Below are 11,996 nucleotides of genomic sequence, written 5' to 3'. Positions count from 1 at the left end.
TGTGCTATGGTGTGCAGTAATTCCCTTTGGAATTACTGGAGAAACATCTTTCTATTCTTGAAAATAAATTAACATATTCTGAATCTTAACAAGTCTTAAATCTGTCACTGCAATTCTAGTTTCTAAGAATTTGTGCAACTACACTGGGCTTCCGGGTTTTGCCCAGTTTCTTTCCTGAAGACGAAGAAATATTGAGCAATTTTGGGAGGAAATGTATCTCCTGAGCAGAGTGTCCTTATGTGTGAACCAAGAAGGCAGAGACAGGGACATTTGTGGAAAGGAACAGGAGTTGATTTGACTGCTGGGAGTAGAAGGTGATGCTGGAGTTCCTCAGAATTTGTGAGCTATCTCCTGGCACATGACTGCTAGCCAGCAGTTTATATTAAGAAACCTAGATGGGCCGGATACCTAGAAAGTGTAACAGCTTGTATGGAAATGGTTTGATGCTGTAATAATTGATGAAATAACCCCCAACCCTGTCCCTTACTAGCTGTGTAACAACTAGCATAAGCAATTTCGTCTGTCTCATTCAAATTTTCCACTCATAAGCCAGAAACGTGATCCTCAGCCCAGAGTTTGTAGAGGTGTGTAAAGCTCTGAGAACACTAAATGATCCTCATATTTTCCTCTTTGGGGTCTACTAAAATGTTGCTTATAATGAGGGAGGCGTTATTAATTCCAAGCTCAAAGCAGGTCAGCCAGAGGCCCAGAGGGCTGGACTTATAAAAGGCTCCACTGAAGTAGATGTGAAACTTGGCCCTCCACTGGATTAGGCAGGGCTCTCCTGGCTTCCCCATCCACTTGGCTTGTCCTGCCAGTATGGAACTTGACAAGATCTCTTGGCCAGTATGGAACTGTTCTTTTCCTTGTCACTGATGACGAATACCAGAAGAGCAGGAGCTGGAAGATGAGTGACTGACTCAATTCAAAGAAAATGGCTTACTTTAAGCAAGCCCTTGCTTCCTTGATGAAGGGGAATGGGAGACCTCTTCAGAGAGGAAGGTACTGCTTGGAGGACTGTTCTTCAGGGGTTCTCTTCCTCCTAAACAGGCTCCCTTTCCTCCAGTGTCCCCCACAGACACAACAGAGCTGGGAGCCCTGACCGACTCATGCCTGCCCTATATTCTCTGCCTCCACTCTGCTTGGTCAAACAGGACAGTGCTCCCAATTGAACCTCAGTGTGAGTCCCCAGTCCCCTACCATGACCCATACGGTCAGAGGCAGAGCCACCTCTGCCTTCTCCCACTACAGAACAGAATGCTTCTCTCTCTCCTCCAGAGTCGGATTCAGGAGAATTTTTTTTTTTTTTAAGTGTTTAGTAAGGTGTCTAAGAACACTTTAAACCTATGTGGTGAACATTAACATATAAACCTGACTGATAAGATTGCTATCTCATGTGAATCTTTCTTTTTCTTATTGTCTAATTCTTAGCCTAAACGTACTTATTTTTGCATGGAATAACTTTGGTGTAGGCCAGAGGAATGGGTGATGACAGGATACACCAGAGACAAAGTTGAGAGAATAACAGCCAGATCTACTGAAATACGCTGCTGAGGGGAGCGGCAGGTGAAACAAGAGAGGTTTGCTGCGCCATGTGGGTTTCCTCCCAAGCCGGGATTGATCTCAGGCTGCAGTGGTGACAGGGCTGAGACTTCACCCTGAGACAACCAAGGAGGCCCACTCCCTAAACGTTTTAGATACCCCTGTTAGATACTTTTTGAAATGTATGAATCTGGTTGAGGGGTGGTAAGGAATGTCAATAATTAAATGTGAAAACAAGGACCCAAAGCAACAGAATTGCCCGAGAATCCATTGAATGCAGTGACTAGACCCAAATAGTTCAGCTGTAGTTCCCTAATATTGCCTGATGTTGATCAACATTTCAATAGTGCAGTCCTCTCCTTTTTCTCAAATTCTTTGCCCACCAGACAATTAAGTTAAAATCTGTTCTTTTTAGAGTACTTTGCTCCAGCTGACTTCTGCAGTTCAGAAAATGTGGTAATTATATATTTTTTTAATTATTAAAAAATATCATTTTGGTGTCTATCTGAGTATTTTATGATCTTGCTTTTACTTGCTTGTTTTCTCCTGAAAAACAAATTGAGCTTTGAGCCAACAAGTGTGGGGACTGGCAGTCAAAAGGTGCAATGAATTCACTCAGACAAATGGGCCTCCCTGATGGTGTGGGGGTTTAAAGTCACAGCACTCTCAATATGGTCAGCCACTGTAGCATGAGTTCTGTCCCCCAGTCAGGTTAGTGACCCACATGGTGCAGCAGACCTCCCCTGTCTCTCCTGCTGCTCTCCACTCAGTCTCTATTGACCCCTCTCACCCCTACATCTTGGCCTACACCCAAGTTCTTGTATGCATATGTAACTAGCAATAAAATATAATTGCTAGCCCTGTGCACAGGTGTTTGAGGGAGGCTCGATTCCGTGGAATTCAATGACCACACCGTATTAAAAGGAAAAAAAGATTTATTGTGAGCAACACAGGCGATGCACAAGCAAAATTATAAACAGTGCCCCAAACCCGACCAAACTGGTAGTCATGCATACATACTGTACAGTTTCCTCAGAAATCAGCATCACGGAGGCAAAGAGTCAGCACTCCGGAAAACAGCATCATGGAGGCAAAAAGGCAGCACTCCGGAGACCAGCATCACGGAGGCAAAAAGTCAGCACTCCGGAGAACAGCAACACGGAGGCAAAAAAAGTCAGCACTCCGGAGAACAGCATGGGAGACATATCCACGTCCACCAGCTGCGAGCAGCAGCAGCTAGGCGACCACTGTGTTTTTTTCTCCCAAGGTCGGATATGGCCAGTATCCAAGCCCAGGGGTTCATGGTGGGCTGGCCACATTCCTGTGCACGAAGCCCGGACTTACATAACCAACCTATTTCTTGGTGGTCCTGGACATCGCGAACAGTTACATAACCAGCCCTATCTTTTGGCTCCTGGTCCCGGCGCTGGCCAGGCTCCCGGCCCAGGGGGCCAAAAGGTGGTCGCACATCTTCCAATGTCCCCGGCAAAACGACATTAACACTTTATTTTCCTACATTTCGGCCCTACGGTTTGTCGGGGACCTAGGGCCGATTTTGATACCAAAAACTATGGGCAAGTGCCGAAGACCAGCTTTTGGCAAAATGTCGGGTCAGAAGTCGGTGAAAGGAAAAGATGGCCTAGGTGAAGCGAAAGGGGCTGAGGGGAAGGGGATGAGGTAGAATGAGGAGACACTGACACTTGGTGAGGTGCCAGTATCTTCTACTGAGGGGCTCAGCGGGGTCTTTATTTATACTTCTTAGCAAGCCAAGAGATGTCATCATTATATACATAGAAACAAAGCTGAAACAATTAGTGTATCCCCTTTTTATAGACTTTTGGCCACTACGTGCTCTTAACAAGAAGGCACCTTCAAGGTTAGTGAAAAAACTAAGCCTTACACTAAAACTCATTGTTTTAGCTAAACAATAACCTAAGACCGTAGATAGCCACCAGCACATCCCTATCAGCTAAAGCCTAAGCAAGAAAAGACTTTTCTTATTTGCATGGCCTTTAGTCGGGGACCAGCTGTTACTCAGCTATTAGAACTTTGTTTTTACCTAGAAACTTTTTAACTTAAATAGCTTTATTTAAAAACTTTTTTAAGAAACTTTAAGAGAAGGCAAAAGAAGGACCTGCTAGAATTATTGTGCTGGATTGCTTGTCAGGCATGTACAATAAATTGTCTCCCATTGTCAAGTGGGCCAAATTGTTTAATAACTAATTTTTAAACAGGTAATTTTTCACGCCATCCACCCACAGTCTGCTGACACGTACTATTCACTGCCCAATATACTTTTTAATAATATTTTTTTTCTCTCTATGACCAAAAACAAAAAGTAAAGGGATACCAGATCTTCAGCCCCACGGTGTGAGGCCCTTTACCGGGTTCCAGTGTGAAAGAAAACCAGTCCCTTCAGGTATGATGGTGGTTTTCTTTCAGTAGTCCAGAACACAAGGAAGTACTTTGTGTGTTCACCACCCCAAAATGTTACTTTAAACATTGCAGATTATTAAAATTGACTTAAAAACAGTATAGCTTAGTTGCACTTGGTAAAGTTAATATGACAAAAAAAAATTTACATATGTAAGTATGTTTAACACTATAACTTTAAGGCATATATGCTTTGAATTATATCATAAAATTTGAACTAGTTCTTGTATATTAAAAATTTTGGATTATGAAAATTTGTTTTTATGAGAACTTATATAGGCGCCGTTTGTAATTAGTCTTCCAGAGGTAAAAAAAAAAAAAACAAAACAAAACACAAAGACAGACACAAACAGACACAGAGATCTCTTGATATACATTTAAAATTTTGGCCATATGCATATATTTTAAAACATAGTTATTTTACCAATATGTATGAAGATACTGAGGTTTTTAATAAGTTAAAAGCTAAAATCTGCGCAGAGAATAAATGTCTAATCTTAATTATTACCAAAGACCTTGGTTTCGAGACCACAGCAGTCACGGCAGTTTTTATTAACTTTTTAGATAAGAAAATATTTTTTTTGAGTTTATATTTTTAAGAAATGATCCTTTGGCTTTAGGTTGTCAATGCTTTATTTCATTGAGAATGAGCATATTTTAAAACAAAAAGAACACTGTTATCTTAAGAACAGGAGAAGAGGTAAATTTTTACAGTCTGCCTGTTTTTAGGCTTTTATCAAAATCTGAGGCTTAGTATTTAGCTCAAAAATGTCTGTATTACCACTTTGTATTTTACCTGGTTAATTAGTTTTAACAAGAAACTTAACCTTTACAGGTCCAATCCAATAAGTAAATTTAAAAGCTTTTATTTAACCAATAAGCATTTTGTATACCTTGTTAGCAAGTCCAAAGTAACTCAGCAGTTTTTACCTTAGACAATTTACACTTTAAAATCAGAAAAACACAGGGAAATAGAACTTTTTTCCTAGAATGAAACAAAATAGTTTTTTTTAAGGTGGACAATTTGAATCCCTGGTGGGGCTTGATATTGATCTAAATGTTTGGCCACTATCCAGTGGCAGATAGTTGGGTTATGTTTATATCCTTGTGGCAACCGGGTGAACATGTATTATCGGCCTTTCCATGTAAAAGCAAACAGCTCCCACCTGTCTTGTGAGATTGGGATGGTGAAAAAGGCATTGGCTAAGTCTAGCACTGCGTACCACTGTCCAGGGTGTCCTTGAATATTTTCAATAAGGGTAACAGTATCAGGGACTGCAGCAGTCAATGGTGGAGTTACCTGATTTAATTGTCTATAGTCTACCACCACAATCTGTTGCTTTTTGGACTGGCCAAATCGGATTATTCCAAGCAGTGGTGGTGGTTATCAGCACTCCAATATTAACATAATCTTTAATAGTCTGTTCAATTTTGTCCTGCCCACAAGGAATCCAATATTGTTTAGCAGTTATCAACTGGGAGGGGGCCAGAAGATCAAGGGAGGCTGTTTCAACTTTCCCACCACTACATTGTGTATTATTAACGTTTTAAATGCAAAATGATAATCCCCGTCTTTTCCAAGTGTAATGACATTCCCTTTAGGATGTCAATCCCTATGATATATTCTGGAATTGGAATGATTACTACTAAATAGGATTTTGGGGTAACCCACTAATATACATATAGTGGTCTGGGTGGCTCGAATCTCTTTTTCCCCCAGACCCTGCATGATGATAGCCATTCCTTTAAATTTTTTAGGGCTTCCATAAATTAGGGTGGCCTCCACTCCCTTATCCATTAAGGCCTGTGCTCGAGTCACATTTCTCATCAATCAAATCATCCAATCTATGGCATAAGCGGTCATAAGCAGATAACAACAACCAGGCCTGCTGGGATATTGCTCCTGGTTCTTTCCGCTTCTCAACAGGGACCTTCTGAAGGGCCCGGATTAATTGCGGCAGGGCAGCACATCTTGGAGCAGACCGTCCCAAGACTCACTAAGGCCGTTCCCCACTGCCCATTCCTTAGCCAAAGCAGCAAAGCTTGGATCTTCCCACCCAGGAATATCCTGGGCAGCAACAGCGACCTGAGGCGAATGTTTAGCAAAGAAAGGCATGGTCCTTATCATCACACGGAATCCTGCCGACTAACCAATTATGTAACTAGCAATAAAATATAATTGCTAGCCCTGTGCACAGGTGTTTGAGGGAGGCTCGATTCCGAGGAATTCAATGACCACACCGTATTAAAAGGAAATAAAGATTTATTGTGAGCAACACAGGCGATGCACAAGCAAAATTATAAACAGTGCCCCAAACCCGACCAAACTGGTAGTCATGCATGCATACTGTACAGTTTCCTCAGAAATCAGCATCGCGGAGGCAAAAAGTCAGCACTCCGGAGACCAGCATCACGGAGGCAAAAAGTCAGCACTCCGGAGAACAGCATGGGAGACATATCCACGTCCACCAGCTGCAAGCAGCAGCAGCTAGGCGACCACTGTGTTTTTATCTCCCACGGTCCGATATGGCCAGTATCCAAGCCCAGGGGTTCATGGTGGGCTGGCCACATTCCTGCTGTGCACGATGCCCCGGACTTACATAACCAATCTATTTCTTGGTGGTCCTGGACATCGCGAACAGTTACATAACCAGCCCTATCTTTTGGCTCCTGGTCCTGGCCCTGGCCAGGCTCCCTGCCCAGGGGGCCAAAAGGTGGTCGCACAACTTCCAATGTCCCCGGCAAAACGACATTAACACTTTATTTTCCTACAGCATAAGTAAATGAAAATAAATCTTAAAAAAGAAAAAAAAAAACAAAGAAAACAAATGCTAGATTGTATTATAAGCACCATGTCAGCCAGCATTTTTGTTGCCAACCTCATCTTTCTTCATTTCAAAGACTAGCAATTTCCATATATGTAATTTTTAGTCACATTAGATTTGTGTGTGAGTGTGTTTATTAATGCTCCTCTCAGGACACAGTTGTCTAATTTTTATGTAGATATTTAAAATGTAAAGCTTTTTACAAAAAATACATTTATTACTTTGTATTTCTAAACTGTTACAAAAATTCTTGAAGTTTTAAATTACATTGACTTTCCCTACTTAGTAACATCTCTTGAAGATGCTTTAGTATTTTCTTTGTATTAAAATTTCCTAACCATTTTCTTTCATATTTTATTCATTTGCCTACGTCTTTCTTGTAAAACAATATCACATTGTTGGCCTCATTAGCTGCTTCCAATGTGGGAAACAAATGTCCAGATGGATAAATGCTGGTAAGTATTTAATGCCCATTCTGCTCTTTTTTGTAGTAGACCTGATGGTTGATCACAAGGCACTGAAGGGAACTGCCCAACATTTTATACTGGGCTCACCAAAGAATCCACCAGTCACCTAGATCTAGATATCCTTATTGTGTTAGAGAAGCATCTTTGTATTCTTAAAAATAAATGGACATATTCTGAATCTTAACAAGTCTTAAATAAATCTGTCACTTCCATCCTGGTTTCTACGAATTTGAGCATCCAGACTGAGCCTCTGGGTTTTGCCCTGTTTCGTTCCTGAGGATGAAAAGCAATCGAGCAATTTTGTGAGGAAATGCATCGTCTGAGCAGAGTGTCCTCTTCGGTGAACCAAGAAGGCAGAGAAGGGGACATTTGTAGAAAGGAATAGGAGTCGATTTGACTGCTGGGAGTAGAAGGTGATGCTGGAGGTCCTCAGAGTTTGTGAGCTATCTCCTGCCACATGACTGCTAGTTAGCACTTTATATTAAGAAACCTAGATGGGTAGGATTCCTAGAAAGTGTAATAGTTTGTGTTGAAATGGTATGATGTAAGAAGTTAAAAAATAACTGCCTTACCAGCTGTGTAACTACTAGCTAAAGCCAGAAACATGATCCTCAGTCCAGGTTTTGTAGAGGTGTGTAAAGCTCTGAAAACACTACATGATCCATATATTTTCCACTTTGGGGTTTACTACAAGGTTGCTTGTAATGAAGGAAGGCATTATGTATGCCAAAGATCAAAGCAGATCAGCCAGAGGACAGAGGGCTGGACTTGGTGACTGTATAAAAGGCCCCTCAAATAGATGTGAAACTTGGCCCCTCCACTGCACAATGCCGGGCTCTCCTCTCTTCCCCACCTACATGACTTGTCTCTTGACAAGTTCTCCTGGCCAGTATGGTACTGTTCTTCTCCTGGTCACTGATGACTAACACAGGAGAAAAGCAGGAGCTGGAAGACAAGTGACTGACACAATTTCTAAGCAAATGATTGATTTAAAGCAAGGCCTGGCTTCCTTGATGGAGGGGCATGGAAGACCCCTTCAGAGAGGAAGGTACTGCTTGGAGGAACTGTCTCTGTCCTTCTGGGGGCTTTGTCCTCCTGAACAGGCTCCCTTTCCTCCAGTGTGCCCCACAGACACAACAGAGCTGGGAGCCCTGACCGACTGATGCCTGCCCTATATTCTCGGCCTCCACTCTGCTTGGTCAAACAGGACAGTGTTCCCAATTGGACCTCAATGTGAGTCCCCAGACCGCTACCATCACGGGTGGGGTCAAGCAAGGCATCTCTGTCTTCTACCACCACAGTAGGAAGAGCTGCTGGAATCCAAAGGAAAAATCCATGGCCAGGAGAAGAGAGAGATCCCCTTTGGCTCTGAAGACTAAGAACAGACAAAACCTGAGTAGATTTGGGTTGTGGGGGAGAGAAGGAGCATGAAGCTAAAATCCCACCATGTTCCCTGACCCACGTCCATATCCAAATCCATGCACATAAGACAATAATGTTGACTATATAGATTTCTTGGATATCATCTCAAAATAATAAAAAAAATCCACTTGAAGCATTCTGTTCTTCCTAGCAGGTCTCTCTCTTCTCTTCCCAGAGCTTCAAATGTAACTGCTAATTACAGCTCAGGTTTTGAGCAAAGCAAGTGTGGTGTCCCTAGACTGCGCCCTGTGTAGACAGCATCTCAGAAGGCTCAGCCTACTGTTGTTTAACTCACGTCTTAGGGAATTTTTCAATCTCCCCCCCAAGTCATCAATCACATAGTTACATATTGATGCTTTAGGCACTGCTCTAAGATTCTGTGTCTGCTGTATTTTGTCCTAGTAACAAATCTCAGAGGTACATGTGAACAACCCCATCTTAGAAATGAGGCAATTCAGAGAGGGAAATTAAATTCTATAATTTGCCCTGCTCTTAAGGTGCCACATTAGAATTTGGGCTGAGACTGTCTAAATCCAGAGAACGGAGGGAGATTTTTGTTATATTTTTGTCTGAGTTATTTAAATTGGCACTCAGTAGAAAACATCAAACTAAAATTAAACAATTCTCATTCCAGGATGGAAGAAATCAGATGTTCTCTATTTTTTTCTCCAAAAGTGATTTAGAGTTTGTTTTATTTTATTTCCTCTACTTTGCCCTACACCCCGGACAAATTGTCACTATAGTTAACTAGCCAACAAAAATTTTCAACCTTCTGTATTGGGGGTGAAGGCTGGGCAGGAAGTGGCCAGAACTGGGGAGGCCCACTGCAAAATTAGAGGCTTCCTTCTCTTCCTGGTTCAGGCTCTCCTCCCTTTTTCTCCAGAATGGTGAGCCTTTCTATGTGGGCACAGCTGGACACCTCTCTTCTCCCTCTGTCTCCAGGAAAACTACTATTGATGATGTGGATTCCAGTCCAATCTGTACCAGGACTCCTGGACAGAGAGGGGCTTCCATCCCCCACTCCCCTGAGATCACAAGTTACAGGCCCTTCGTTTTCTTCAAGAGCTAATTGTTGAAAATGGCCACAAAAAGAAAGCCAGGGCTAGTTTGGGATTCAGGCATCAGTGCTGTATGATCTTCCCTGTTCCTCCTGGTGAACCTGCAACCACATGATCCACATGGGAGAGAGGCCCCTCCCAGCAGAGGAAAGGCTGGACAAATCCCCCTATCACATTATCCTCCTCCTCCTGTGGACTCAACCTCTGATGCTCCTCCCACTCTTCCCTTCTTGGAAGCCACACCCCTTGTAGTCTCTATAAGATCTGAACCCCCAGCGACCCTGGATTCAGAAACTGGCCTCCACTCTCCAGAGACCAAGCTAGAAGCCCAGGTGAGTGTCCGCCAGGTGGTCTCTGGAGCTGTTTCTGCTTGAGGGTGGAGAGGCAGGAGCAGGAGGGGAGAGGACAGCGCTGAGGCAGCTTGGGCCAGGCAGAGCTAGGGGTGCAAGGTAGAGCTTGCCAGCTGCAAAGAAACCCCGTGGGGCTGGGGAAGAAACAGCTCCGGGGGGGTGGGTGGAGGCCAGCCTCTCTCTGTGCAGCACGTGGCATCTCTCTCTGAGGCCAGTGTCAGGTGCTGGGCTGTGTGTCTTGAGCTGGAGGACAGCAGGCTCTGTCAGCCTGATCCTGAGTGTCAGGGCAGCCCATGGTTTATTTGAAAGGATCCGCTAATGAGGTGGTTGAATAGGGGTGCACATATACTGACATCAAAACACCTCAGTAGTCACAGAACTGCCAGGGTTTGGTGACTTTTTTAAAGATATATTTATTTATGCATACAAGAGCTGGGTACAGGCCAGAGGTGCAGTGAGAGCATTCACCAGAGACAGAGTGGAGAACAGAACTGGCAGATTGACTGAAATAAACTGATGAGAGGAGCAGCGGGCGAGGCAGGAGAGGTCTGCTATGCCATGTGGGTTGCTCCCTGGCCGGGTGCTGCAAAGGCTGCGGATTGCTTCATAGGTTGTGTCTTAACCCCTTGCACCACCAGGGAGCCCAGGGTTTGGCACTTTGGCGCTCACCCACAGCGGGGAGGTTGGAGTTTCTCTAGCAAGCAGGAGAAAATGCTCTTGAGAACAACAGTGTCCGATAACTTGGCAGATCTCACAGGGAAAAGGGTGATTTCTTGCTGATCTAAGGGGTAACTGTGACCTGGAGCCCAGCGGGGTCCTTTTCCTAAGGGGCGGCTTTTCCTCCTCTCTCCTCTCCCAGGTGCGGCCTCCAGGGGAGCGCGGCCACCATGGCTCTGAAGTCCCTCGTCCTGTTCTCACTGCTGGTCCTGGTGCTGCTGGTGCTGGTAGAGGCCCAGCCTTCCTCGCTGAGGGAGACTGGGCCCGAGAGGTTCCGGCGGCTGCACTTGGAAACCCGTTCACGCTATAATAACATTACCACCTACTGTCACAATCAAATGAGGGCTAGGCAGATTTTCGACCGAGACTTTAATGTATTTGTGCGCGCGTCCCAGGATGCTGTCCAGGCTATCTGCGAGTTGCCAAGTGTCCGCTGCAAGAATGGCAACATGAACTGCCACAGGAGCAGGTCCCCAATGAATCTCATATACTGTGCAATGAGCCGGGGGCCCTTGGATTACACCACCACTCTGGAAACAGGACACATCACCATTGCCTGCAGTGACCGGGGTGAGCCCATGCACCTTGATCGTGTGGAGAATTAAGGCCGGATAGAAATGCACCCCACCTCCAACCATCCCCATGGCCCCCACTCTCCCGAGCTTTTCCCTCTTTGCCCAAATGGGAATAGCCCAAGTTGGGCTCCTGGCCATCCCCCACCAGCATCCCTGCCTGAGGCTTGCACCACATGGCTTTGGGGAGTGGGGCACAGCTTGTGTGGGGCCCATGTTTACCTCCTTGTTCAATAAAACACACTTGCAACCTGAAGCTGTCTGTCTGTGTGATGCTTCCCAGCTGAGAGCTGGGAATCAGGGAGTTCTGGGGAGCAACATGGGGAGAAATCAAGTGCCTGCTCTTCTGACCCTAGTTGTCAGTGACCTGAGAACATTCTTTTGCTAGAGATTCTGTGAAGCCAGGATGAAATTTTAAGTGTGGGCTGTTTCAGATAGAAGAGAGCTATGGGATTGTGGGTGACCTGGTGGGGGTGTGGTTGGTAACATACATATAAAGAAAGGGTGACCCTGTACCACGAGTCATATGTGGTATGAAAACCAATGTTATCTCTTAAAAAAAAAAAGAAAAAACTTTTAAATGAGATACAGTCTGGGACACTGTCCTGCT

The 11,996-nt window shown here is 44.3% G+C and overlaps 1 protein-coding gene across 1 annotated transcript; it reads left to right on the top strand.

The window, feature by feature from the left end:
* The first annotated feature begins 10,022 nt into the window (after positions 1-10,022).
* On the top strand, positions 10,023-11,637 carry LOC119238213 (brain ribonuclease-like). The gene is made up of 2 exons (XM_037501923.2): positions 10,023-10,079; positions 10,957-11,637. The coding sequence occupies exon 2, from the start codon at positions 10,985-10,987 to the stop codon at positions 11,417-11,419; it is 435 nt and encodes a 144-aa protein (XP_037357820.1). The 5' UTR covers positions 10,023-10,079; positions 10,957-10,984; the 3' UTR covers positions 11,420-11,637.
* Positions 11,638-11,996: the final 359 nt, after the last annotated feature.

This window comes from Talpa occidentalis, unplaced genomic scaffold (assembly GCF_014898055.3).
Source record: "Talpa occidentalis isolate TD23 unplaced genomic scaffold, MPIMG_talOcc4v2.1 talOcc4.11, whole genome shotgun sequence".
In the NCBI taxonomy this organism is placed as follows: Eukaryota; Metazoa; Chordata; class Mammalia; order Eulipotyphla; family Talpidae; genus Talpa; species Talpa occidentalis.
The sequence above is the reverse complement of the archived record's forward strand: the minus strand, read 5'-3'. Positions and strand labels throughout refer to the sequence as shown.

Bases quoted from the DNA above. Each gene is read 5' to 3' on its own strand.
- LOC119238213 (XM_037501923.2), top strand. From the start codon at position 10,985: ATGGCTCTGAAGTCCCTCGTCCTGTTCTCACTGCTGGTCCTGGTGCTG.